The 27,993-nt window shown below is 48.2% G+C and overlaps 2 protein-coding genes across 15 annotated transcripts in view; one reads left to right on the top strand and one right to left on the bottom strand.

The window, feature by feature from the left end:
• The window catches only part of Sbf2 (SET binding factor 2), a 349,435-nt gene extending 335,407 nt beyond the window's left edge, over positions 1–14,028 (top strand). For all 8 annotated transcript variants that reach the window (XM_076550122.1, XM_076550109.1, XM_076550106.1 and 5 more), the window contains 7 exons: positions 3,648–3,775; positions 5,094–5,327; positions 6,414–6,518; positions 7,698–7,891; positions 8,419–8,506; positions 11,775–11,906; positions 12,546–14,028. In XM_076550122.1, coding sequence (XP_076406237.1) covers positions 3,648–3,775; positions 5,094–5,327; positions 6,414–6,518; positions 7,698–7,891; positions 8,419–8,506; positions 11,775–11,906; positions 12,546–12,644 — 980 coding nt within the window. In that variant the 3' untranslated portion in view covers positions 12,645–14,028. The remainder of the gene's footprint in view (positions 1–3,647; positions 3,776–5,093; positions 5,328–6,413; positions 6,519–7,697; positions 7,892–8,418; positions 8,507–11,774; positions 11,907–12,545) is intronic.
• On the bottom strand, positions 43–27,648 carry LOC102912445 (dynein light chain roadblock-type 1-like). Of its 7 annotated transcripts, none has more exons than XR_013044088.1 (3): positions 21,553–25,497; positions 8,120–20,937; positions 761–891 (listed from the first exon to the last, which is right to left on the bottom strand). XR_013044088.1 is itself a non-coding variant. In XM_042281912.2 (2 exons), the coding sequence occupies exons 1-2, from the start codon at positions 10,794–10,796 to the stop codon at positions 583–585; spliced, it is 354 nt and encodes a 117-aa protein (XP_042137846.1). In that variant the 5' UTR covers positions 10,797–11,776; the 3' UTR covers positions 43–582. The 7 variants fall into 7 exon arrangements, 1 of the variants encoding a protein (XP_042137846.1); XR_013044090.1 differs by lacking the exon at positions 761–891 and having other exon boundaries at positions 7,885–8,344; positions 10,752–20,937; XR_013044085.1 differs by lacking the exon at positions 761–891 and adding an exon at positions 27,312–27,648 and having other exon boundaries at positions 8,724–20,937; positions 21,553–21,690.
• Positions 27,649–27,993: the final 345 nt, after the last annotated feature.

The following is a 27,993-nucleotide window of genomic DNA, read 5'->3' as shown; positions in this document are numbered from 1 at the left end:
CAACTCCATTAAGAACACAGAATACGCAGCCAGGCATGGTGGTCCATAGGGAGGCAGAGGCAGGTGAATCTGAGTTCAAGACCAGCCTGATCTACAGAGTGAGTTCCAGGACAGCCAGGGCTACACAGAGAAACCCTGGGGGTGGTATCAGAATCTAAGTTCATGTATCAAGGAAACAGAACACAACCTCTGTCTTTCAGAGTTTCTATGACTATCATTTATAGTACAAGTAAACTTTTAACCAAGAATATGCTTTCAATTGCTTCATAATAAACAAGTTTTTTTTTTAATTTTGAAGTTATTTTTAGTCAAAGAAAAAAATAGGCTTTCCAAGGGTGACATAGTGAACTGAAGGTCAGACGGAAGCTGTGTGTGGGCTTATCATAAGCCTGGAAATGAGAACTGACTGGATCACCAGAGACACTCCTTGTTGGATTGGGCAAAGCTACCATTGATCAATGGCATGGTCTATGTGGGCTCTCAGGCAACCACCCTGTGCCCACTGACATGATTAACACTATTATTCTGGGGGATGTTAAATTAAGGAATGAAACAGAAAGCCAAGACAGTGGCTTAATTCAGTTATTCAGTTGGATTCTGAATCACAATCGGGAAATAGTCTTTATCTGGTGCAACCATAATTTCATTTTTCTTGAAGCGAATTTGAAGGAAGGTTAGATCATTCTGGGGGTCAATTTCACTCACAGTGCTCCATGCCTTCAAGATGAAGTTGTACATGAGGTTGGCACATTGTGTAGTAGTGGCATTATCCATGGTGCTCTTGATGGGAATGCCTTCCGTGTTCACCACGATGATTCCCTGCACTCCTTTCTGGCTCTGAAGTCTCTTGAGTGTTTCCTCCACCTCTGCCTTCTCGGACTGATCCAGCAGCTGAGGGAACAGGAAGGCAGAGGGGGAGACTGCAGCTGCCGCCACGACAAGGAAGATGTAAGGTACCAATAAGCCACGAGCCACATGACAAAATATAGATTAATAAAAATGGGCTAAATATAAGAGTAAGAGCTAGACAATGATAAGCCTGAGCTAATGGCCAAGCAGTTTAAATAATGTAAGCGTCTGTATGTTTATTTTATAAATGGGCTAAGGGACTGTCAGGGCTTGGCAGAACCTGGAGAGAAAACTCTCCAGTGCTGTGGATAATGCTCTGTATAAATAAAATGCTGTTTGGCCAGTAGCCAGGAAGGAAGTATAGGTGGGACAAGGAGAGAAAAAAATTCTGGGAAGTGGAAGGCTGAGACAGAGAGATACTACCAGCTGCCACCATGACAAGCAGCATGTGAAGATGCTGGTAAGCCACAAGCCACGTGGCAAGGTATAGATTTATAAAAATGGGTTAATTTAAGATTTTTTTAAAAAGTAGATAACAAGAAGCCTGCCACAGCCATACAGTTTATAAGTAATATAAGCGTCTGAGTGATTTTTTTTTAATTTTATTTATTTTATTTTACAATACCATTCAGTTCTACATATCAGCCACAGGTTCCCCTATTCTCCCCCCTCCCACCCCCTCCCCTTACCCCTGTCCCACCCCCCATTCCCACCTCCTCCAGGGCAAATCCTCCCCCGAGGACTGCAATCAACCTGGTAGACTCAGTCCAGGCAGGTCCAGTCCCTTCCTCCCAGACTGAGCCAAGTGTCCCTGCATAAACTCCAGGTTTCAAACAGCCAACTCATGCAATGAGCACAGGACTTGGTCCCACTGCCTAGTTGCCTCCCAAACTGATCAAGCCAATCAACTGTCACACCTATTCAGAGGGCTTGATCCAGCTGGGGGCCCCTCAGCCTTTGGTTCATAGTTCATGTGTTTCTATTCATTTGGCTATTTTTTTTTCAATAATTGAGTAAAACCGAAATTTATTATAAGCCACAGTCGTCCTAGGGACCTCCATGCTATATATATAGCCTCTATGGTTCTATGGGTTGTGGTCTGATTGTTCTTTATTTTATATCTAGAATCCACTTATGAGTGAGTACATACCATGTCTGTCTTTCTGGGTTTGGGTTACCTCACTCAGGATGATTTTTTCTAGTTCCATCCATTTGCCTGCAAATTTCATGCTTTCATTGTTTTTCTCTGCTGAGTAGTACTCCATTGTGTATATGTACCACATTTTTTCCATCCATTCTTCCGTTGACGGGCATCTAGGTTGTTTCCAGGTTCTGGCTATTACAAATAGTGCTGCTATGAACATAGCTGAGCATGTATCTTTATGGTATGAATCAGCATTCCTTGGGTATATGCCCAAGAGTGGTATGGCTGGGTCTTGAGGTAGTTCGATTCCTAGTTTTGTGAGAAACCGCCACACTGATTTCCACAGTTGTTGTACAAGTTTACATTCCCACCAACAGTGGAGGAGTGTTCCCTTTGCTCCACATCCTCTCCAACATTGACTGTCATTGGTGTTTTTGATTGTAGCCATTCTGACAGGTGTAAGGTGGTATCTCAGAGTCGTTTTGATTTGCATTTCTCTGATGTTTAAGGATGTTGAGCATTTCTTTAAATGTCTTCCAGCCATTTGTATTTCTTGTTTTGTGAATTCTCTGTTTAGCTCTTTAGCCCATTTTTTAATTGGACTGTTCAGTATTTTGATGTCTAGTTTCTTGAGTTCTTTATATACTGTGGAGATCAATCCTCTGTCAGATGTGGGGTTGGTGAAGATCTTTTCCCATTCTGTTGGCTGTCTTTTTGTCTTATTGACTGTGTCTTTTGCCCTGCAAAAGCTTCTCAGTTTCGAGAGGTCCCATTTATTAATTGCTGTGCTCAGGGTCTGTGCTGTTGGTGTTTTATTTAGGAAATGGTCTCCGGTGCCAATGCGTTCAAGAGTGCTTCCTACTTTCTTTTCTATTAAGTTTAGTGTAACTGGATTTATGTTCAGGTCTTTAATCCACTTGGACTTGAGTTTTGTTCATGGTGACAGATATGGATCTATTTGTAATCTTTTACATATTGAGATCCAGTTATGCCAACACCATTTGTTGAAGATACTTTCTCTTTTCCATTGTATAGTTTTGGCTCCTTTGTCAAAAACCAGGTGTTCATATGTGTATGGATTAATGTCAGGGTCTTCAATTCAATTCCATTGGTCTGTATGCTGGTTTTTATACCAGTACCAAGCTGTTTTTATTACTATAGCTCTATAGTAGAGTTTGAGGTCAGGGATGGTGATGCCTGAGTGATTATTTTATACGTGGGTTGTCTGACGCACTGCAGGGGTTTGGTGGGACCTGGAGAGAAGCTCTCCAGCTACAAGCAGCTCTGAGTCCATGACGCTCAGCGAGTTCCATAATAAACAAGTTTTTTAAAGAAGCATAAAACTACATTTTCAACTGAGCTGCATCAGTTAATAAGTCCATTTTCTCTTAAGAAATGTATAGCCTGTCTCCTTTGTGGCTATACATTCAGAAGCAGGACATGAGGGGGACAGCCCTGCCAAGACCCTGTCCCACATTTCCTGAAGGCTTGACCTGCTTGTCCCTGTTTCTGTTGGCAGTTAGCTCTTGAGATTTCTGTACATTTGCTGCTGATTTCAGAGACGTAAGAATTTCACTTTTTCCTCTTCTATGTGATTCATACTTTTAGACAAAATTTCAATTTCTCTCCATTTTGATGGTTTTTTTAATTTCAGGAACTTTATTTGATGATAAAGGTGACAAGCATGCCAAGAAAGGAGTTTGTATTTGGGAGTGCATTGACAAGATGCACAAGCGGAGCCCCATCTTCTTCAATTACTTATATTCACCAGTGGAAACAGAGGTAGAGTGAAGTCACCTGGGTCTTATCGTCTGAAGGTTTTGTAGAAAAGTTTCTCTTCATTTCAGTATATGTAAACATCTGATGAGGTTTCAGACCAAAGGTATTTAAAAGTTTAAGATGGCATAGGTTTGGGTTGTAATGGAAATGGAGACTGTTCACTAAATGCTTGATGCAAATACTAGGAGCTAGTCTCTGAAACTTAGAGGTAATGTCAGTACAATCAAAACAAAGCAATTTTACCTCTGTAGAATAAAGGTGTGTCACCACACCAGGCCACAGCTGACAAATCTTCAATGCTTTAGTGTATGGTAAACCTGCGGAAGGGCCTCGGGAAGCACTGACATTATGGCAGATATGTCATATTTATGCCAGAGGACGGGGCAGCAAGGCTTGGTCATGTCATCTGCATGACCTAGGCTTGCAACAGGCAGGTTTGACTGCCTGACGTGCTGTGAACTCAGATCTTAACAGCTAAACCCTGTCTCCAGCCCATAATTTCATCTTTTAAATTACTCCTGGGGCTCAGCGTGGTGGCACATGCCTCTAGTCGTATCACTTGAGTGATAGAAGCAGGAGAATCACAAGTTTGAGGCCAGCCAGGACTGCATAGCAAGACTGTCTCATAAACATCAATAAATTTCATAGATGGGAACTGTTTTATACCATACATAAATCAAATACTTGGGGCCTGGGTAGGTTTGATAAGCAGAACTTCAGTACTTAGGGGATGCAGAGGTCCCTGCCCTGGACCATGCATTAGAACTCTGGCCTTTCTCTGGTGAGACCTTCACCAAGAAACCAAATGCTCATTTTTAGGTGGCCTCTCCTCATCTAATCTTTGCTCTGGGTACTCCACATCCCTGGTCTGAACCCAAGCCACTCACCAGTCTACTTGCCCAAGTCCCAAGGCCCAGAGGAACCAAGTAGCTGCCTGACATGGAATGAGCAGAGTTTGACTTTGTGGCCTAGGGTATACACAAATGTTCGTGTGAGGTCGGGGGGGGGGGGGGGGGGGAGGTTAAACCAAGACCTGTGAGCTGGGGACCCATCTCCCCCTGTGTCACTACTTCATAGTATAGAATTATGAGGAACCCAAGAGCGCTTTATTTGAATCTGACCTTCCAAATCATTAGGAAGTTACATTTGTTGGGCAAAGAGGGTAAACATGTTTTATTTCATGCTCTCTTGATGTAGAAGTTTGAAATATTTAGGTGAAATTTATAAATTTGCTCTGCACCCTGCAAATGTAGGGGGCTGGCCTGGCAGTAAACACTTCAGGGTTGAGAGAAAATTACATTTCAGAATTCTCTTTAAACAGGCCCTGAAGCCTAATGTAAATGTCTCCAGTCTCAAGAAGTGGGATTACTACACAGAGGAGACTCTGTCTGCAGGTCCTTCATACGACTGGATGATGCTGACCCCCAAGCATTTTCCCTCTGAAGAATCGGATATAGCTGGAGGAGTTGGGCCCCAGAGTCAAAGGAGAACAGTGTGGCCATGCTATGATGACATCAGCTGCAGCCAGCCAGATGCCCTCACCAGACTTTTCAGTGTAAGTCAGCAATGTGTAGACATACCCACAGGCACTAGGGCCCCAAGGGAACAGCTTAGCCTGCCTTGCATACTCCTACCTATAATGGCTCCCTTACTCTGGGCTCTGTCTTAGTTAACACTCTGAATCTGAAGAATCCAGCCTTGATTCTGCGCAGCAGTGGGCACCACACTTAATGATTGGCAAAGATACCCATAAAAGTGGCTTTGCATGCCAGGCAGCGGTGGCACACTCCTTTAATCCCAGCACTCGGGAGGCAGAGCCAGGTGGATCTCTGTGAGTTCGAGGCCAGCCTGATCTACACAGTGAGATCCAGGACAGGCACCAAAGCTACACAAAGAAACCCTGTCTCAAACAACCAAAAAAAAAAAGTGCTACAAGGAAGCAGCTGGGAAAACAGCAGTTTCCCTTCTGATGGCTTCCCAGCAGCATTGCCTGCCTAGGCTGTTAGAATTAGGCCTAGGCAATGGCTTTTGTGGGTGCTTTACTTCCCTTTGTTAGAAATATGGGTAGCTGATGGCCGATGGGACACGTTCTGCAAGACAGATTCTGGAGTGAGCCATCCTGGCAGTAGCCACTGGGACAGCTTTGGGTTCTGATGTGGGTCAGACAGTTGATAAAGAGTCCCCTCTGTTTCCAAGCCAGGAATACTGTGCTGCAGTGATGGCTGTCTCAGAACCTGTCAGAGGGAATCATTTTCATGAGCATCCCTTAGTTCATTCTTTGCACATCTGGTTTAAGTCACCAAAGTTGAGGGCTTCTCTGTCAAGAAAAACTTCTTAACTGCCTTAGCCATTAGGGTTAGGACATAGGCCCACGGTAGGCCTTTCGCTTTAGTCATCAGATTTCCCATAGGCTGTCCAAGAGTGAAGAAGGTGTCTGAGACACACACTCCATGGCTTATTATTTAACTCAGTCTGTTTTAAAAAAAAATCCCTGCTGAGTCCTAATAAATCATCAAATCCAGCTCTACTCTAGCCACGCTGCTCATCTGGGCCCAGGACAGAAGAAACCTGTGTCTCCAGGCACACTCTACCTTGTGTAAAATACTCATCTGTCAAAACTGTCCTTTTCATTTCTTTGCAGGAAATTGAAAAATTGGAGCATAAATTGAACCAAACTCCTGAGAAATGGCACCAGCTATGGGATAAAGTAACCACGGACCTTAAGGAGGAGCCAAGAACAGACCATGTGAGTTGGCAAAGCCCCCTGAGCTTTGGAAAGTGTTAGGTCAGATGGAGCCCACAGCCCATGACCCAGAGAAAATGGTAGAGAAGGGTCATACCGTGAGGGTTCAATGCAGAACGTTCCAGATGACCAAATGCTTCCTGAATGTCTCACTCCCCACAGTGACATAATGCACATGTCTCAGGCACTGAGTCCAGAGGAAATTACGGGTTCTCTATCTTGGTGCCACTGTGGTCTCTGTTGGCCTTCCACAAAGCACAGGGAATGCCAAGCCCATGTTTGCTCCAGAGAAACAAGCAAAGAGAAATATTCTAAGATGACAACCTAAACTACTTTCTGTTTCCCAAACTTCCTGTTCTGTTTGCTTCCTTTTTCTCATCCCCCAGTTCCTATTCCTGTTACTAGAAACAGTTATCAAGCATATGATATGCCCAGGGGACTGAGCCCTGTGCAGGCCACAGTGAGCACGGTTTGTACCTCGTGCACAAGGAGGAATGCAGAGAAGTCTCACAGCTACTGACTGGCAGGGCCACCACTCACAGCCACAGCAGACTGACTCCCAGCCCAGCACAGGGAAGCGAGGTTGCATGAGTGTTCTGAAGAGCATTTCAGGGAAGAGAGACAAGACCAGTGGCCTGAGAAGAAGGCCCTTGATGAAAGGGCCTCCGGGTTCCATCTTACCTTCACGTAGCTGTGCAGGAACTATTGCCACTTGGGCATAAAGCATCATCATCCACCTGTGGCCTTTTACCCCAGAAAAATAAAGTTGTTTCTAGATTTTTTAATGATATACATCCTACTTTCATTTTTAAAATAACAGTACACAGGTTACCAAGAGTTGAAAATTACCCACAATGTATAACCTAGAAATACGAGATTTATTGTATGTGATATTTGAAAACCTGCCTTCTTGTTGGCATACATGCTATTTGTTTGCATGATTTTGGTTGTTGTCTAGAGCTCCATTGCAAAGGAGTAACAGTTGTTTATTTTTTTACCAGTCCCCAAATAATGGGTATTAGGTTGTTTCTACTTTTCATTAAAAAAAAAAAAAGGATAAATGTTTGACATGTGTTCGCTCACTAGTCAGTTTTTACCCTGAGATACATTTGTATAAATGAAATTATCAGCCAATCCCTAAGCCTCTGGGAAACTGTCCTAGCCCTGTTCTGTCTTTCTCAGTCCCAAAGACACTCATCGGGGTCCCCAGGACTTGTGTCTACCAACGTGCCTTCTTATCAGAAGAGGCCTGTGCTGCACCCACTGGACCACAGCACTGGCGAGGATCAGAACGCCACCGTCGCCCCGTCCAATGGCGTAGAGCACAGGGCAGCCACGCTTTACAGCCAGTACACATCCAAGAACGATGAGAACAGGTGACATTGCTGGGTCCTGACAGGGCCTCAGCCAGCCCTGGACAAATAGCCTGTCAGACTTGAGATGGATTTGCTTTCATTCTGTGGGTTTTTGTTTTTCTTAAATGCTTTGTTTAGATGGTTCTTGGGTCGGGGGTGTCAATATTTGAGAGAATGTGTGTCAGGCAATACTTTTTCAGTGGCACACATCAGAAATCCCACTCATCCTGGCAAAAGAAGTTTACTCACATAAACTAGGATGCCAAAGACATGCTAGTGTCTCTCACAACATCTTCAGACTTCTCTTTCCAGCTCTGTTTCTCCTTGGTGTTTCAGCACTCCTGGCATAGCAGAAAGCATGGAAACCAAGAATTCGTAGATACACAGGGGAGTGTGGTGGTCCCAGCAGAAGGAGTCAGGCTCCAAAGGGCTAGGGCCAGAACTCCTGGGAGAGCTCATTAGGGAGACAGAAACCTGACAAACAGAAGGCAGTCTGTTTGATTCTGTAACGAAGTCAGAATAAACTGTCTTGTTGCCCTTTCTTTTAGATCCTTTGAAGGAACGCTGTACAAAAGAGGAGCTTTGCTGAAGGGTTGGAAACCCCGTTGGTTTGTTTTAGATGTAACAAAACACCAGGTAAGACCTGAAGAAACTACTCCTGTCTAGGCTCATCACAAGCCCTGCTTATGTATTTCTCACATACAGCATGGTCACCTAGGGCTTCACCTTTGTAGATGGTGGCTCTTCCAAGGCCCAAAATGTCCCTGGCAGTAATTGTTGGGAGGAAATTTTAAAGTAGCCTCTACCCAGAGCCCAGCATGTTCAGAACACTAGCACTCTTAATGCATAAATGTCTCTTCTTCTTTTTAAATTTATTATTTTTTTTATTTGGAACTGGAAAATATTTTCTCTGTAGAAAATAGTAAAAATGATAACATTTCCTAATAAACCTTTTTAAGCCAAATAGCTGAATTATACATATAAATATTGATTAGATTCTGAAATACAGAAGAAACCTATCTTCATCTGTTCAGAGAGTTTTTAGTTAAGTTGTATGAGATTCCTATTCATCTTCCCCTTCACTGTTTGATTACAGCAGACATTTTTCTATAGGCTAATCCATAATCTAAAAAGATTTAGCCCCTCCCCCTCCAGAAAGTACAGCCAGCATATCCTTTCATCAGCTTGATACAGTACAAATTCTTATCCTAATAGTGAAATGTTTCACTAAAGCATGCCCAGTTACTGGGCAAAACCAAATCTTATTATAAGCCACAGTCATCCTAGGGTCCTCCCTGCTAGGTAGCCTTCCTGGATCTGTGGGTTGCAGTCTGGTTATCCTTTGCTTTACATCTAGTATCCACTTATGAGTGAGCACATACAATGTTTGTCCTTCTGAGTCTGGGTTACGTCACTCAGGATGATATTTTCTAGTTCCATCCATTTTCCTACAAATTTCATGATGTCATTGTTCTTCTCTGCTGAGTAGTACTCCATTGTGTATATGTACCACATTTTCTTAATCCATTCTTGAGTTGAGGGGCATCTAGGTTGTTTCCAGGTTCTGGCTATTACAAATAGTGCTGCTATGAACATAGCTGAGCATGTGCCCTTGTGGTATGATTGAGCATTCCTTGGGTATATGCCCAAGAGTGGTATGGCTTGGTCTTAAGGTAGATCGATTCCCAATTTTCTGAAAAACCGCCATACTGATTTCCAGAGTGGTTGTACAAGTTTGCACTCCCACCAACAGTGGAGGAGTGTTCCCCTTGATCCACATCCTCTCCAGCACAAGCTGTCTTCAGTGTTTTTGGTTTAGCCATTCTGACAGGTGTAAGGTGGTCTCTCAGAGTTGTTTTGATTTGCATTTCCCTGATGACTAAGGTAAATGTCTCCTCGTTAACACTCAGGTCTGGAAGCATCTGGGAGCATTAGCCTGTTGCATGCACATATGAGCTAGGTACCGCCTTCCCTCCCAGGGTACAGCTGTCCATCTTTGCTGCAGAAAACATCCAGTTATAACAGATTTATCCACCATTTTTTGGACTCTACCTCACTGTACTGGTTATTTAGCAAGGAAGTGCTATTCTTCAAAGATGGGAGCATTGGGAGTGGAGGTGCACACCCAGCCCTGGGATTCACAGCAGGCTAGATTAGACCTTCACTCTAACTTATGAACTCCTTGGCATGCTTTACTCTTTGTCCTTGCTGCTACATGTAGGTTAAACTTCCAGCTCTTTGCTCCTGTAATCTCAAGGGACTCTTATTCAAACCTTCTGCCCTGAACACCCTTCATTTGCAAGAGAAGTGAAACCTTTGTTTAGGCCAACTTGGCTGTGGTCAAAATGCAGAGTATATCAGGAAGGACCTAAGACAATGGTTCTCAACCTTCCTAATGCTGCACCCTTTAATACAGTTCCTCACGTTATGGTGACCCCCACCATACAATTATTTTTGTTGCTACTTCGGAACTGTATTTTGCTACTGTTACGGCTTGTAATGTAAACATCTGTTATGCAACCCCCAAGGAGGTCACAACTCACAGGCTGAGAACCACCGCTGCTGTTGTCTGTGCCCTGACAGCACTCCCGTAGGACAGCATCAAGAGGATCCTTCCAGAGCAAGACTGGTGTGGGGCCACCTTCTCCTCTGGCTCAGGGGCTTTGTTGGTTTTTTGTTTGTTGACCCTTAAGAATATTGAGATTTTCAAATATACAAATAGAAGCCCTTTTAGAGCTGTACTTTAAAACAGCAGTGTCCTTGAAATCATAGACCCTTCACGGTGTAGAAAAGTTCCATTGAACCACTAAATATAACATAGGAAAAAAATCATGATTTTCCTATAATTTAAAATTACATCAAATGATACTTGTATTCTTACCATCTTCTGGATTTCTTTAGCATGGAAGATATCTAGTTTTTCCATTTAGTCCTGCTCATACCATGCCTGGGGTGGGCGTGGGTCAAGAGCCACAGGAATGGAAATGCCAATCACAGCCCTGCTGTGCACACTGGAAGGAAGCAGGGCTAGGCCAAGAAGGCTCTCACCAGCAAGCTCTTCAGCTTTTAAAATACTTCATTTCTTCTTATTCCAAAGGAATACATGATTATTGTGCCAAACTTAAACAGCTCATAAAGCTCTAACAGCCACAGAGCCGGCAGCTCGGAGCTGTCGGTGATGTTCTTCTGCACCATTATCCTGCTTGCCAGCCGACTGCATTTCAGAGCCTTCCTTGTCCTGTGCCCATCTCATGGCCATGCTGTCACTTCGAGAGCCAGTGTTCGGTGCTGAGCTCACAAAGGCAGTACCCATGGAGGTCACAGCATTTCCTGTTCCTGTGGGGAAGCAGAGGAGAGAGAAATGGTTCCAGACACAAGCATTCATCCTAGCCGACATCTCTAAATTGTTTCTAATAAGTTGTGTTCCCAGTAACAGCATATGGGAGTCTCAGTGTCTTGCTAGACATTGCCAGCCACTGTAGTATTTCTCAGACTAAGAGCGGACTCTCAATAATTTCATTTGTCAGACAAGGCTGAGGAGATTCTAGATGTCTGTAGCTAGGTGGTGTTTCTCCTGTGCCTTGCTGGTTGCAATCCTTTGGTTATTTTTAGGTAGGTGATTTATCAGTGTCTAGGAATTTGTTGTTTTGTTATTGTTTTTGTTTTTTCAAGAGAGTTTCTTTGTATGTAGCCCAGGCTGGCCTTGAACTCACAGAGATCCGCCTGCCCCTGCTCCGAGTACTGGGATTAGAGGCGTGTGTAAGAGACAGCCAGCGTTGTTAATGCTAGGGTATTATTCCATGCAGAGTTAGCATGGAAAAGCAAGGTGCAGAGGAAAGTGATCAGACACAGTGTGGAAAGCCATGTCATTCCCTTCTGAGCCCATCTGTCTCTCTGGTCCTAGCTCCGATACTATGACTCGGGGGAAGACACGAGCTGTAAAGGCCACATTGATCTGGCTGAAGTAGAAATGGTTATGCCTGCCAGCCCCAGCATGGGAGCCCCAAAGTATACAAGTGACAAGGCTTTCTTTGATGTAAGTCCATCTTTCCTGTTCTCCTGCATGTCTCTCAGCGCCTCCCAACATTACAGGTCCTCAGAGGAGTCGGTAGTCACTCGAGATGGGGGTTTTATGGCTTTGGGTGAGTGGCAGACTAACCCATGACTTTCCCTTTCACCTGCCCAGAGGCTGTCTCATCCTCTGCTTTCCTACAGCGCTGTCACTCACTCAGTCACTTTGGAGTGAGGAGAGGAAAGTTAGGCAGAGTGAACATGAGGAAAGCTGACGTCTTCCTGGAGTTGCCTTTGAGGAAGGAGATGGGGAGGGCCTCAGAGCCAGCTGGTGCAGAGCTCTGGCCTCTCTCCTGCCCAGCAGCAGAGCTCTGAGGGAACTGCTCCACTCCTTTTTTCAGTTGAAGAGCACCACAGCCTGTACAGGGATGGAGAATGTGACCTCCCACTTGATGACACTGGCTTCCTCCTGAGAATCAGTTAGTCGGGGACTAGATCGTCATCTGTTTTTGCATGGCCCTTAGAATACCCCACAGCCCACCTCACGGTGACAGATGATGTTAGGACAGGCAGTTATGTCTGATCAGGAGGGAACTAGTTGCCACTCACCCAAAGCCATAAACAGCCTGCTTTATATTTGCTCCTCTGTCATTCGGTTCTATAGCTCAAGACCAGCAAGCGTGTCTACAACTTCTGTGCCCAGGATGGACAGAGTGCCCAGCAATGGATGGACAGGATCCAGAGCTGCATCTCTGATGCCTGATGTGGCCCATGATTGGCCAAGCACAAGAGCTAGAGGAACTCATCTGCCAGACAGGAGCAGACAGTGGTCACCCAGGGCCTGAGGTCCTGCTTACCCTGTCCCCCCTTGAAACAGTTCCTTGTCACACAGGGCTGGAGAGGAGCCCAGGCCCCCTCACAGCATCATTCCCACTGGATTTAAGTGGCCGGGCATCAGAGAAGGCTCCCAAACTTGCTGCCATCTTCTCCTAGGCAAGGTAGCTACTACCTGAGTCCTCATGAAGGTCCTTTTTGTTCTCCACGGCCATAATTTCCTTCGAGAACTTTTGACAACAAAATCCATACCCTCTAAAGGTCATCACATGTCCTGCACATGTTCCCATCCGACACACCTACTTTTATGCCTCACCTTTGAGACGTTCGGTTCTCTGGTGCTGCCAAAAGGTGCTTTCATGGACGCTGCCCTGCCAGGGAGCTTTCCCAGCAGGAGACATCACTGCAGTGGCAGGCAAAGGGAGTGTGCAGGATTCTCATGGGAAGAGCCACAGTGGCCGGGTCAGACCTGAGCCAGTGCAGGGAACACTACTGCAAACCACTGGTCACCACCAAGGACACAGTGCACTGTCCCGTCCCTCCTGTTCCTTGACAGCTTTCTGTGAAGTAACAAGCACACCGGCATTGAACTCCTAACTGAGGAGCGAGTTGGAGGCGAGGCCAGCTGCTCGCCAGCACACACCCGGGACAAAGGCAGAGAGCACTGCTCCTGAGAACTGGCTTCCCCTGTCTGGTTACAGTAACCCTGTTTCTCCAGCCGAGAACTCAAGGGTGCTGTTTACCTCCATGAACCTGAGCAGCCGCTGGGCCCCTGGTGGCCGGATTGATGTGTTTTGACATGTTAATATGTTAAATACCAAACTAATATTTCAAAATATGTATATATGATTTCTATATCCTGATTTTTCAGATAGCCTGCTTATAATTTAATATAAAAATAACTAAACTGATTCATAAGATTTTAGTAATAAAAGATTGTTCCCTTTTTAAAGAATAAAAACTACTTTGTAGATTAAAAATAAATCAAGTTTTCAAATTAAAAATTATCAACACACTAGAAAATAGAACTGTATTAATATATAAGAAATTGGGAAATAAAAATGAAGGAATTTTTTATCGTATTCATTTTATAAATTTGCCACCTGTGAAAACAGTTTTTGCACATTATTTGTATTTTTCTTTGTATATGAAATCCTTTTTTGTACTTTGTAAAATACGGAGCCCATTGTCCTTCCAGCCCTTTGAGACTGGGCCACTACTGCTTTTGTAACTGGATTCTTTTAACTTTCATGAAGGCTTTACGAGCCTTAAGTTCACTAACCACCCAGAATTAAATTTATTTCTTAAGAAAAGATGTCTCTTGTGTACTGTGAAATCAAGCTCATTCTGCACTGTCCAGCACTCAGGAGCAACATGGAACAGGACCATCGAAACCGTGACCCATTTGGGCCTGGGAAGCAACAGAGATACTAGACTCCAGCCACAAGCTTCTGGGTCCTGGACACCATTCTGCAGCAGTTAGGGGAGCCTGGGACCATCCTCTCCGCTTCCCAGTAAGCTATGCTAGTGGCCATGCTCCTGCCTCTTTGGGGCCACAGTTCACCACCTGTGGTGTATGGCAGATTATAAAGATCACAGGCAGAAGTCATTAACGTCCTGTTGGGTCACAGGCTTTTTCTAGGTTAAGGAATTGGTTTCAATTCTAAATGACACTCTGGTTAAATCTCTGGAGTTTACCTTACATTGCCAAAAAAAAAAAAAAAAAAAAAAAAATGCTGGTCCTTAGCTCAGCCTCAGCAGGTCAAGAGTGCTCCAGGACCTTCAGAGACCTGGGCAAGCAGTGCTAGTCCCTCCTTGAGCCTCCAGGTACATATGACCCAGCCAAGGGGTCTCAGGCCTCCCTCAGTGACCAGCCTAGGACCTGCCATAATGCCCTCCTGTGTCCCTGAAATTCTGCAGGGAAACAGGAACCAGGGGCTGAGCAGGTTCGATACTCACAGTCAGTATTGAGACACCCTCCATAGCTGCAGTCAAACCAATGGGGGAGGACAGACAAGCCAAGGCTATAGCAGATCCCAGCTGTGGCCCTGGGAGATGCAGCCATTGGGTCTTGCTAGCATAAATCTCACTGTAGCCAAGTCATCCATCCTCTCAAGTCCTACCCACTCCTTCCACTCCAGAACCAGGGCTTCCACTGCTAACAGCTAGCTCCCTCTGTGAAAACGGACACTTTAGTTATTCTGTCGTGATCTAAAGAGTTATTGAATAATACCATCATAGGATAAAAACATTGTCAAAGAGCCTGGGCTGATAAGCAGTCAATGCCCTCAGTCAACTTATGGGTGTGTGCCATCATACCTTGCCCTATTATTAATGGCATTCTTGATATAACCCATTATCCAAAATGCTATTTCAGAGAGTCATCAATACAAAGAAACTGGAATAAAATATTTCATATTTTGTCCATAAGTCCTCAAAAGCCAGGGTGTATTTTACACATACAGCACATCCTGGCTTGGACTAGTGCTTTCTTGTTTTAGACACTAGTTCTGATACCCCAAATACATGTCATTTTTCCACCCAGTCCTACCCCAAGTGTCTGTCCAACAATTCAGTTTTGATCGGAATTCCCGAAAGATGGCAGGGGTGCAGGGCTCAGTCCATGGAACTATCACCTATACATCTGGATGCCACCAAGCCCTCTCCTTAGACGTACGAATCTGCTGGTGCAAATCACAGCACTGAAAGAGACATATTTGCTAGTTTATTACAGGAGACAGAAAGCTGGGTCATTAAATGGAAATCACATAGGGCATAAGATAAGAGGGCTGTGGCTCAGCAGCCTGATGGCCAGTCAACCCTGACCACTCCAGCCACCTGACCGCCCCTGAGATCAGAGACTGAAAATTCCCACTCCCTCTTTTTCTGTCATTCCTTTCTGGTGAGGCGCCCCAATCCTGAAGCTACTAGAGGCTCTACCCTGCATTATCTCTTAGCATGAAGGCAGATGTAGTTGAACGGGGCTCATTATAGACAACAGGACCTTCCTGTCACCCAGGACATTCCAGGAGTTTTAACAGCCGTGTACCATCTGTGCACAGCCCTGTATATTGAACCGTGTACTTTCACAAAGCCCTGTTCCCACTGTTCCAGATGATGTCCTAGAGCCTGTAGTGTGCTCACAGCAGAGCACACATCAGGAAGGGCTTGCTCTCTTTTAATTCACATGTGACTTTGAACCAGTCCTTTAATTCTGCTAGGCTTTGACCTATGACATAAAGGACTTGTGAGGCAGAAGGGTGTGCTCATTAGTAGAGTGCATGAGACCCCAGGTTTCATCTGTCACTTTGACTCCAAATGCACTTTATCTTGGCAAGGACTTACATTCCAAACTGAAATTTAAAAGAGCAACTGAAAAGAAAATACACTAATCAACTTGTTAAAATGAAGATTCCAGAGGTCAGGGGTGCAGCTTGGTAGCAGAGCATGTGCTTAACATGCACCACTCTCTGGTTCCTGTCCCCAGCACCAAAGCAAATAAAGATTCTGACTACATGGGTCTGGGATGAGGCTTGACCTGCCATTTCCAACTCACTTCCAGGTGACACTTGACTGCTGGTCCAAGGAGCAGCCCCGGAATAGCAGGCATGCTGTCTCCATGCTTGGAGAAGCTGGCACCCATCAGAGGGCATGCAGAAAGAGCCAAAAGGCCACAATGCAGATGTAACCTTTGGTTCACCTTCCAGGGTACTGACCGATTTTTTGTCACCAGAAATTTCTCCTGTCCCATCCGGCCCCACGGTCCTACAGCTGCTTATAAAATAATCACTCAGAGGCTTAATATGAATTACGAACTGTATGGCCTATGGCTCAGGCTTCTTACTAGCTAGCTCATATAATTTAACCCATTACTGTTCATCTATGTATCGCCATGTGTTTCATGGCTTTACCTGCGTCCTATTACATGGTTGCTCCTTGAATGGCGGGTTGGCATCTCTTCCCACTCTTTCTCCTCTATCTCTCTTGGATTTTCCAGCCTGGCTCCATCCAGCCCTACCATAGGCCAGTGCAGCTTTATTTATTAGCCAATGGGAGCAACACATATTCTCAGCACACAGAAAGACATCCCACAGCAATTCTGAACATAGGTTACTTACTCTGATTACAGAGTCCAAGTTGGTCAACCACCTCATGACCAAGTTCCAGAAACCTACTGAATGCCCACTCCAAAGACAGAGGTCCCACCCAGTGTAGCGCTAGACCAGGAGACATTACAGGAGTCCTTACAGGATGCCACTGAGTCAATAACAATTGTCATCACCCTCCAAACTGCTAATGTCTGAAGACTACTAGACAAGAAGAGGGACTACTGCGTGCCCAAGAAACCAACCTTGACACTGTTACCTTGGCCCACGGGGGTGTTCAGGGCGCCCTATCTTTTTTACTACCATATTGAACATTCAAGGGGCGGGGTGTCCATCTGTTTTCATTGGTGTGCAGGAGTCCTGTGCAGGCAGGGACAAGAACTGGTGCACGTGAACTGTGCAAACCCTCCCCACTGGCTTATTCAGTGTCTCTTCTATATTGGGTGCTTTCCATGGCCATCAACATGTGGTACAAACACCACATGCCATGCCTGCTCCCGTGCCAATGTCCAGCCATACGCCTCTGCCCCAACCCAGCTCACCTCTCATTCCCAATCCTTCACTCACAAGCCTCTGACCAAATGTCCAAGCTTTCAGCCCCTTCCCAGGAACGTGTATGTATGTAATTTCACTGCCTTGGACCACTGTTTCTTATACACAAAACAGCCAAGCACTGTTCACAGCTCTGCCCACAGGTGAGCTTTTTCCATGCCTTATTTTTTTTCACATTTATTTGGGGAGGGGGGCGCGATGGAGGGTTGCATGAGCCAGTGTGTGTACTGAGGTCAGAGGACAACCCTGTAGGTTCTGGGAATGAAATTCAGGTCATCAGGCTTGGTGGCAGACACCTTTCCATGCTGAACCGTCTCATTAGCCCTCCCTGCCTTTTATACCACAGTTGGGGGGCCACTGTCATCTTTACATTTGGTCCCATTAAACAAGCCATCCTATCCATAAACCAAACTCAGGCTTTTCCTTCTTCCAGCCAGTCACGTAGGACTGACTCTGGCCATATGTACAGGCCAGAGGACAGGCTCTGGTTGCCTCATTCAGCATTCCCTCTGGCCCTGCCCAGGCTCACTCCCAAGTAGACCCTTCCCCTGCTCTGATGGACTGCCAAGCCCGCCTCACTTTTTGTTTTGTTTTGTTTTGTTTTGAGATTTATTTATTATGTATACAGTGTTGTGTCTGCATGTACACCTGCAGGCCAGAAGAGGACTCCATAGCTCATTACAGATGGTTGTGAGCTACCATGAGGTTACTGGGAATTGAACTCAGGACCTCTGGAAGAACAATCACTGCTCTTGACCTCTGAGCCATCTCTCCAGGCCCCGCCTCACTTTATGGTGGTGTGAATCCTATAGAAACCCACTCAGGAGTGGCAGCTTCACCAGTGTGCAGACCTCTGTGGCTGGGGTGGCCTGAACGGAGGATCCCCAAGTCCTCTATGGCAATTTTTGCACAAGATTTACCACAAATTCACCTAGTCTGGCAAATCATATGATCCAAATGGCAGGGTGGCTTGCACCACAGCCTGAAACCTCAGCTGAGTCCTTCCCTCTTGTGGGGCCCCTTTACAACTATAGCCTTTCATGCCATCCCGAATTAACACGTTGCCTCCAATCCTCCAAAAAGGCTGTCTGGCATGGTGTTTTCTTTATTGTGGCATTTCTTTAACTTGGAAGGGGTTATCCCAACATACTACTGGATCCCTCAGAACCTTTGCTGAAGCGGCCAGCCTGTGCACTGTCATGGGCCCCACATGCCTATGAAACAGGTTTTATACACAGCACTTCTCCCATTGACCCACTGGGATACCAAGGATACATGAATGAATCTGAGATACGGAGACCCATTCAGATGGCCCTGGCCTTTGGACAAGAAGAAGCAGGAGAGTGGGCACACCGGGGGCAAAACCACAAATGAATCCCAGTTGTCTCGGTGAGAATGAAGTGCACCCAAGCCTGATTTCTAATTGGAGGGAAAGGACACATTTGTCAATGAGACCGTATCCCACAAACCTCCTGTGGCCATCCTGGAGCCTGATGGTAATAAGGATATTTATTAATCTGCTATGAGTGATCTCACATCTGCACAGCTGCCAGGCACGGTGTCTTAGGGTTTTTATTGCTGTGAAGAGACACCATGTCCATGGCACCTCTTATAAGGAAAACATTTAATTGGGGTGGCTTGCTTACAGTTTCAAAGGTTCAGTTCATTATCATCATGGCAGGGAGCATGGCCATGTGCAGGCAGATGCAGTGCTGGAGAGGTAGCTAAGAGTCCTGCATCTTGCAGATAACAGGAAGTTGACTGAGACACTGGGTGGTATCCTGAGCATAGGAAACCTCAAGGCCCACCCCCACAGTGACTCACTTCCTCTAATAAAGGAGTCACCCACTCCAACAAAGCCACACCTCCTAATAGTGCCACTCCCTATGAGATTATGGGGACCAATTACATTCAAACGACCACATACAGTACTACCTCAGGCTTGCCCAGTGGTCACTATCTCCCTTCAGGGTCCCTTGTGTATCTATAGGAGTCAGACTGGTAACACAAGTGGAGAAATAGGGACCAGCACCACCAAATCCTCTAGATTGCCAGTGGTGGTACTAACCTCTGGCCACAAGTGCAGAGAGACGCCGTTTTTATTTACGTCCATCATAGGCAGGGCGGCTGCCGATTGACAGCTCAGGAGAAGTCCATGTCTCAGATGGCCATGGGCTATGATAATACTTGCAGTCTAGGAGTTAATGTCAACTTGAGCCCCTTCTGTTAGTCTTCGGCATTGTTATTGCCCCTCCTTTCCCTAGAAACGATCACACGAGTAAATGGCCATATAGGTCCCTGTGTTCATTACTTGTCACATCGCCATGACAAAAGCAACTTCAGGGAGGGGGGCGATTTCCCAGCTGGGAGGCGTGGTCTGCCTCGTGGGGACAGTGTGTCGGGAGTTCCAGATGGCTGGAGGCAGAGGGGGATGCATGGTGGTGGGCAGACTGCCTTCTTCCCTTTGCAGTCATCCTGGGACTCGGCCCTGGGATGGGGCTACCACACTAGGAATGGACCTTCAGTCCTCAGTTAACCCTTTCTGGAAAGACCACACAAACACATTTCCCAGACACGTCTCCATGATGATTCTAAACCCCATCAAGTTGGTGGTGGAGGTGAACAGACCATCATGGCCCCTATTACAGACTGGATGAAGTGTCCCCAAAGGCGTGTGTACTGAAAGCTTGCTCCTTGGTCCTCTCCTCTAATAATCTCTGCCACCTGCCAGAGGCACTCAGGTCTGTCTGCTTCACTGAGTGATGCCCACACTGGTCCAGACTTCTAAGGGTTACCTAAGCAGAGACTGCCCTGTCCCTGGCTCCCCACAAGGAACACTCTCGTCCTCAGGGTGCTGCCTTTCAGCCCCTTTAACTGAGCGCCCTTAAAACCAAGACTCGGGTGGTCTGGCCCCAGCCAGTTAATTCTCACTGTTCTCTCAGAGTATGGTCTTTCTTCCCTCTATCTGGCCTAGCATGTCTACAGATTATTCTAGAATTCAACTCTAATCATGGTCTTTGGCAAGACAAAGGATGAGTGAGGACACCTTTGGCCTCAGAGTTGAGGCCTCAGTTGCCCTCAGCACAGAGCACAGCTCTCAGCAGAATGGTGGCCACTGGTGGCTCAGAGACCAGGGGGGCCACAGTGCCAATGTCCTCAGGGACATGCGTCCCTGAACCTCACTGATGGCAGAGGCACAGGGCTGCTGCCACGCAGCTGCCCCTGGATCTGTGCTGATGGAGACGTGGCTCCTTTATAAGCCACCACAGGGACCCCTGGCCCTCACCCCTCATGACCAGCCTACATTCCTGACTCCACAGAGCGCCAACACAGAGTTCCCAGTAACCAGCCAGTACATCCGTCAAAACCATTATCCTGTACCTACCGCCCCCCTCTCCACCCCCTCATCAATACCATCAAAAGCGAATTGCCATACCTGCTACAGCATCCTCTCCTAGGGGAGATTTTTCCCGGTCACTTCTAGTAAGTATATTCAGCAGCTGACCCAGAGACCAGCTGCACCCCATCTACCTACCAGGATGATGTCAGGTGCGCCCTCCTCATCTGTGGGAGATGGTCCAAAACCTCATTTACCAAACAAGATGATATTGGGTGGGCCCTCCTTCACCTTCCCACCCATTTAGTCTGCTTGGGCCATTTCAGATCCTAGAAGAAGCAGACACCAAGCTGGGTCTGACATGCAAGAGCTTTCTAGAGGAACACCTGTGAAGGACAAGGACAAAGGAAGGCTGTCTGACCAGGATGCAGGTGCGAGCCCATGAGGGACAGGGAAGGCAGGAGGCTGTGAGAAGGACCAACAGCTCCAAGATGACCTTATCAAGCCACTCGCAAGTTGTGGCAAATCACATGGCGTGGGATGCAGCTCAGGTAGAGTTCTTACCTAGCATACAAGATGCCTTGGGTTTGACCCCCAGCACCACAACCTATAATCCCAGCACTGGTGGAATCTGGAGAATCACAGGGTCATCCTCAGCTACAAAGGAAGTTTGAGGCCAGCCTGGAATAACTACATAAGACCCTGTCTCAAAAAAAAAAAAAAATCAATCCAAAACTGTCAGGAAGTTCTGCATCTCCCAAGAATGGATATCCTTAGTAATCGGCAACAGCAGCCCACAGGCCACAGTGACGGACCTTGGTCAGGGGCCCTCACAGCCTTACCTGAGAAGTGTGCTCCGAGGCCACCGCCAGCGATCTAGAGATCAGCTCCCAGGAGCTCTCCGCTGTCAGTGTACTCAGAAGCTCCTAGCCGGGGGCCATTAGCCCCCCACTTCTCCCCCACCTTTCCATTTGCTTCACCTAGAAGTGAGGGATAAAAACTGAAAGCTGGCCTGGTTCAGTGGATGAAGGAACCTACCACCAAGACTGGGGCCCTGAGTTCAATCCCTTGGACCCACAGGGCGGAAGGAGAGAACTGTCTCCTCAGTAGTTCTCTGACCTCCACACAGGTACTGTGGGACTCGGGAGTTCATGTACCACACATGTGCGCGCACGCACACACACACACACACACACACACACACACACACACACACACACGAATACAAAATAAGTAAATGCAATAAAAATGGTATTTTAAACCAGGCAGTGGTGGCGCACGCCTTTAATCCCAGCACTCAGGAGGCAGAGGCAGGCGGATCTCTGAGTTTGAGGCCAGCCTGGTCTACAGAGTGAGTTCCAGGATAGCCAGGGCCTCATAGGGAAACCCTGTCAAAAAAAAAATTACATTTTAAAAACTGAAACAATATACAGCTGGCCTCTTTCTTAACAATGGTTCAACTGATTTTTTTTTTTTTACTTTATAATGATGCAGAGATAACACAAACCCAGTAGGAACTGTAGCTCATATTTTGACCTTACATCTTTTCCCAGCCTAACGGCATGTGAGCATATCAGAGCCCCATCTGGAGCTGCACTGGAGAATGGAACCCCCTTCAGTGAGCAGGGCCCCAAAGCCAGGGTGCGGTCTGCTCACCCAGGCAGCATGCATTTACTAGTGGTATTGGGCCACTTAGTAGCTGTGATGGGCCCTGGAGAGAGGTCACAGGCCACCTCAGGCTTGCCCTTTTGCAAGCTGCTGGGCAGCCACAGGAAGCTGAGGTCCCCAGTTAGCACCCACCCCTAAGGAGATGCCACTGGCACTCTACTATGCACTGCGCTGCTAAGCAAGGGTGCTCAGTGGGTGTGGCGGTCGACGCGGCTTCGTCTTTCTCTACTTAGGACTGACTTAACAGAACAGATCCTCACCAGCCAAGGGGTGTCTGTATGTGTAAGCACTGTACCAAATAGGGTCTCAAAGTGTGGGTTCAATGGGGCTTAGCCCGCTACACAGTGCCATGAGAACCTACCGGTCCCAGCTCTTCTCGGGAATCTACAGTTCAGGACTCAAACTCACACTGTCAGCCAGGCATTGAGGGCGCACGCCTTTAATCCCAGCAGTCAGGAGGCAGAGGCAGGCAAACCTCTGAGTTCAAATCAGCCTGGTCTACAGAGCGAGTTCCAGGATAGCCAGGGTTACACAGAGAAACCCTGTCTTGAAAAACCACAAAGAGTGAGGCATGGGGCAGAGGTATCTCAGAGCATGTAGGCCTGCTGCCTGGGGAGGAGGCCATGACAGAGACACAAAAATGAAGTCATGTGCACACACAAGCAGTACTGTAAAAGACATGTGTGTTCACACACATACACACACACACACACACACACACACACACACACACACACACACACATACCCTATCCTGGTGACATTAACTCTCACAGCCCTTCAGACATGGACCCACCCTCACCTGGGTTCCACCTGGTTTTGGTGACCTCTTGTCACCTCTAGCTGAGTTAGTTGATTCGGGGAAGGGGCTGCCTGCCATGGCCATCACTAGCTTGGCCCTGGACAGGGGGGCTGGGAGATTTACCAGTGAGAGGTAGAAAACTTTTCCCTCCCCAGGACCCCAGTATGTGGTCTCAACCTCTTCCCCACCCCAAGCATAGGATGGCACCTACTATGAATGAAATGGTCATACAAAACTGTGGGAGGCCAGCTCCCACCTTTCAAAAGGGTTCCTATGAGGAGGAGAGAGGGATAAGAAACTTTTAGACAGAAAGATTGTGAAGAGGAGAAAGTCAGAAACACAGGATAGCTTCAGAAGGACCTGGATCAATACCCAACAACCTTGAGACTTTTTTCAAAAGGATTTTTATAACATGCCAAGGGGAGTGGCAAAGGACCTCCCCCTTGCTAGATCAAAGCACACCATACAGCCAAGGGTAGACCCTTCCAAACACCTGGTAGCCACACCCGTGGTCAAATCATCCCCTTATGCAGCCCTGCTGGGAAAAGCAAGCTCAGATTCTCTGACCCTGAGTAATTTGGGCCTCCACATGAAACCCCTGACCATTGTTAGTCATTCAGCAAGCATCCACTGATGCTCCGTGTTGATGCTGTTCAGCTACTCTGGACCCTCAAGAAAGTCTGTGTGTCCAGGGTAGCCAGAGCTAGTCAGGCGGAGGCAGGCAGGAACCAGCAGAAAGACTGCCGTGAGTCCAGAGACTTCCTGATCTGCGGCATTCATGTTGACTCTTAGATGAGGCAATGGCTGAGCAAAGGTGAAATGGGCAAAGGCAAGAGAAAGAAGCCCAGCCCGTCTGTGCTCCGGGGCGAGGCGTGTTCAGGGCAGGCAGGTTGGGAGCTGTTGAGGCTGTTCAAGCTTGATGAGGCCCAAGGGCTGAGGAGGCACCTGCAGGGGCTGGGTCCTACCTGGTGGAGCCGAATGGATTACTGGGTACCAAAGAATGGTCATGGGAGGGGAGGGAAGGGAGGGAGGGAGGGAGAAGAATGGCCAGGTAGGGAGAATCCAGGCCCTGACAGGATACATGCATATTAGGGAGCCAGAGACTTTTCTGGGGTTAAATGACCTTGTCTAAGGCCACACAGCGGAGCCTAGGGGAGCTAGGATTTGAGCCCAGAACTGATTGTATCCTGTGTGCCCTTCGCCCAGCTAGGCCAGAAGGGGAGACGGTGACCCCTGCCTGGCCAGGCTACTTGGACAGCTGTTCAAGTCCAATAGTCCCCTCCTGGGGATCAGACGGGACATAAAGTTCCTTCTGTGGGAGGGAACTTGAGCCTTGTAGTAGAGAACAGAGGCCCCCAGATGACTTGGCCCCTCACACCCCCGCCACACAAAACCAGAGCACTTTAGAGGTACATCAGCCATTCTGCATGTGGGGGCCCCTGACGCCCTTCCAAGAGAAGCCCAGCCCAGCCTGGCCCCTGCTGCCCCACAGTCCGGCCATAGCTGAGCCTTCTAGGAAATCCAGGCCTGGGCAAGAAACAAATGAATTTGCTCTGAGCTCAGGAGGTGGTGCCTTGCGACCCTGCGTGGGCCAGGCTTCTTTCTCCCCGCGCTCCTGTAGCCTCAATATCGTCTGGCTTCCGGCTTCCACCCTGCAGGCTTTGGCCTCAGCCAGCCAAGGCTTCAACAACAGATGCCTGGACAGCCCCCCACTCTGGCCACAGCAGATCCATCTCCTCATTCCGCAGGGTCCCCTGAGGTTCCACATTCAGTACAACCCCAGCCCGAGGAATGTGAGCCATCCGCGGCATCTCCTCCCCTGGGGCCAGCCCGGAGAGGGGCTGGGGCCTCTGGGCCTTGCTGACAGGAAATTAGCTGGGCCTGGCCTTCCCACTGCCAGCTGCTCTGCTGCCCCTGACCTGTGTTTTCGGAAACTTGATCCTGCAAATTTCAGAACCTCTTCCAGGTCCCCAGGAGGCCTGTGGATCTCTGCACGTCTAGCAAGCCTCCAGGCCAGATGCAGGTTGGCCCTTCCTGCCCCGCAGAGGGCTCGACCAGACTGGGCCTCATGGAGGTCAGGAGCGCCGTCTTGAGCAAGCCTCACTCCTCCAGGCCATTAACCCCTGCTCTCCAGCAAAGCACAGCCTGGAGACAGTGACTACAACACGGACAACTGGAGGGCCACCCAACCACCACTCATGAGGTGTGCTGGGGCTCTGTTGGTCGAGTGCCCTGGGTTCCTTCCCCAGCACCAAATAAACCAGGCCTGGTGCCAGGCTGTGATCCCAGCAGGAGCAAAAAGTCAAGCTCAGCTCAGAGGCTGGAGGGCCGAGGGGAGATGGCGGTTTCTTCTGGGGGGAGGGGGGCGGGGGGGGGGACACAGCACGGTGTGAGAGCTGTGCAGAGGTGATTAGGGGTAAAGATGGACAGAAATCATGAGATTTCTGGCCTTGGAGTGACGGCCATCTTAAAAAGGACCTTCTCGGTTTCCCAAACCATCCAGCTGGCTCCAGGGGGGCCCCTGTCACTGAGCTGCTGGACACTGAGAGGTGACCAGAGCTCAGTCTCAGGGAGTGGGGCAGCAAAATCTCCAAAACCCAAGGCACCAAGAGCAGAAGAAGACGAGCTTTCAGAGACCCTCGGGAGAACGTCGGGACAGAAAAGTAGGGGTGAAAACTGAGGCCTGGGGCAGGACGGAAGCGCTGTGAGCATTCCCAGCTGTGAGAGCACTAACGTGGTCAGCTGTGGGGGGGGGGGGGGGGGGGGAAATGAGCCAGCATGGGGGGGGGGCAGTGGAAGAGTTATGGGGGCAACAAAAGGTGTAGAGAGCCCAAGAAGAAAAGGCAGGCTCCAGAGGGAAGGCCAGCCGGCTGGGCAGCCTGGGCTACAAGGGGAAACACAGTCTCAACGAAACAAGAGTAAAGGGCTGAGGGCAGGGGTCAACGGTAGAGCACTTGTCCAGGAGGAACAGGGCCATGGGTTCGATGCCAGCCTCAGAATAATTAAGCGGACAAGCAGGCCGTGGTGGGGATCTGGTGTCCAGGAGGTCTCCGCTGACTCTGGTGCCATTGGTGGGGTGGGGTGGGTGGAATCCAGGCTGCAGAGTGGAGCCGGGGGATGCGAGCATCGAGGAAGCGGGCCAGGTGTTTAAGGGGGGGGGGGGCTCATGAGACTAGGAGGAGGGTGAGGGAAATTGTCTTTGTTTCCAGGCTACCAAGTATGGCCACAGGTAGCGAGAGTCTCTGTTGAGAGGTTGACGCTATTTGAGCTGGCAGAAAGCCTTGCCAAGGCCACTCTGAAGTGAGTGAGCTAAAGGAACATACAGCCCATAGTCACCCAAAGGGGCGGGGGCAGCTCTGGGCCACCCCCAACCCCATCTGGCCTGAGAAGAAGTGCCAGTGTAGACCCTGAGGTGAAAGAAGGTGGTGGCAGCTTCCTGCCACCCAGAGGGCGTCTCCAAGATACAGCCAACACCAGGGGCTCAGAGGGACTGTCTCGAGCCCTGCGAAGGGGGTCCTGGCACTGGGTTGGCTGTGGTTCTGTCCTGTTCTTCATGTCCCCACAGCTCAGGCCCTGTGCCCTCATTTTCTTTGGGCCATTTCAATCCTATCTGAGGGCAGGAGTTAAGACAGGAGTCTCTGATGTCTAAGTAAGAGCCATTGCACCCGTGGCCTGCTGAGGCCTTCAGCTGGGCATCTGCTAGCTGGCATCCCTGAGCCAGAGGCTGCGGGTCCTTCCCTGCCAAGAGCTTGTGAACCAGGAAACCGATGGCTTTTGTCCAGCCGGCCCTGTCCCCGTCATCCTGACCTCTGAGCAGCTTTGAACATCGAAGCTTAACTACGGCGTCCCCTCTGCTTCTCTCCAGCCTCACTGCCCCCCGGGTGTCCTTCAGGTGTCTTCCCAGGAGTCACCTAGGGCCATCACCTAGACCCCTCCTGTTCACTGATGACCTCTGCTCACAGGGCTTCAAACACCATCTACATAACATACCTGCAAACTTGACCCCAGACTCACGTGTCCAGCTACCTTCATCCTGTACCTCTACTGTAGACGTGGTAACCTGAAATGAGTGAGTGTAAATCCTGCACCCCACCCCTAAAGGAACCCCAGTTCTTTAGAAATGGAAACTTACCTTTCCTGTCACTGTGGCCAAAGTCTTAGGAACACCCTCGGTCTGAGTTTACCTTTCTACATGCCAGCGTCCCATCTGGCAGTCGATCAAACCACACCCCAAGCCAAGGCTCTCCTCCTGCCACCAGCCAAGTACCCAGCCGCTGGGGCAAAGGGACAGGGGGTCAGATCCCTTGGCTTCCGCCTTCCTTCCTTCCTCGCCTTTCTACCTTTTTTTGGAGCTAAGGTCAAAGGTGAGGCGTCAAGCATGGAGTTTGGTGACCTGGAACTCTTCGGAGCTTGGGTCGTCTCAGCAGCCCGCGTGGCAGCCTGAGGGCCTCCCCTGCGTGTACTGTGCCTGCACACCCAGCCCCAGCAAGTGTCTCCTCCTCCTAAGAACGTCAGACCTTTACAGTTTCAGACCAGGCAGTGGCAGCGAAAACCTTTAACCCCAGCACTCGGGAGGCAGAGGCAGGCCGATCTCTGAGTTTGAGGCTAGCCTGGTCTACAGAGCGACATCAACTCGGACAATTTCTATTCAGACATCTTCCCAGTACAGCTTAGTCCAGGAGAAGCTGATCCAAGATGCATAAGAAATGAGACAGAACCGTGTCAAGTTAACTTTTACCGTCTCATGCAATTGGGGGTGTATATGATTAAAATTAGATGCACTATGGGAAGGGACATATGCAGTAGAAAAATAA

Source organism: Peromyscus maniculatus, chromosome 1 (genome assembly GCF_049852395.1).
Source record: "Peromyscus maniculatus bairdii isolate BWxNUB_F1_BW_parent chromosome 1, HU_Pman_BW_mat_3.1, whole genome shotgun sequence".
In the NCBI taxonomy this organism is placed as follows: Eukaryota; Metazoa; Chordata; class Mammalia; order Rodentia; family Cricetidae; genus Peromyscus; species Peromyscus maniculatus.
The sequence above is the reverse complement of the archived record's forward strand: the minus strand, read 5'-3'. Positions and strand labels throughout refer to the sequence as shown.

What these genes read in the sequence shown, in the direction of transcription:
- LOC102912445 (XM_042281912.2), bottom strand. Translation starts at nt 10,796, where the DNA reads ATGGAAAAACTAGATATCTTCCATGCTAAAGAAATCCAGAAGATG. An exon ending in CTAAAGAAATCCAGAAGATG is followed by an intron (nt 892 to 10,751) that starts GTAAGAATACAA and finishes CTGTTCCCTCAG; the next exon opens with CTGCTGGATCAGTCCGAGAA.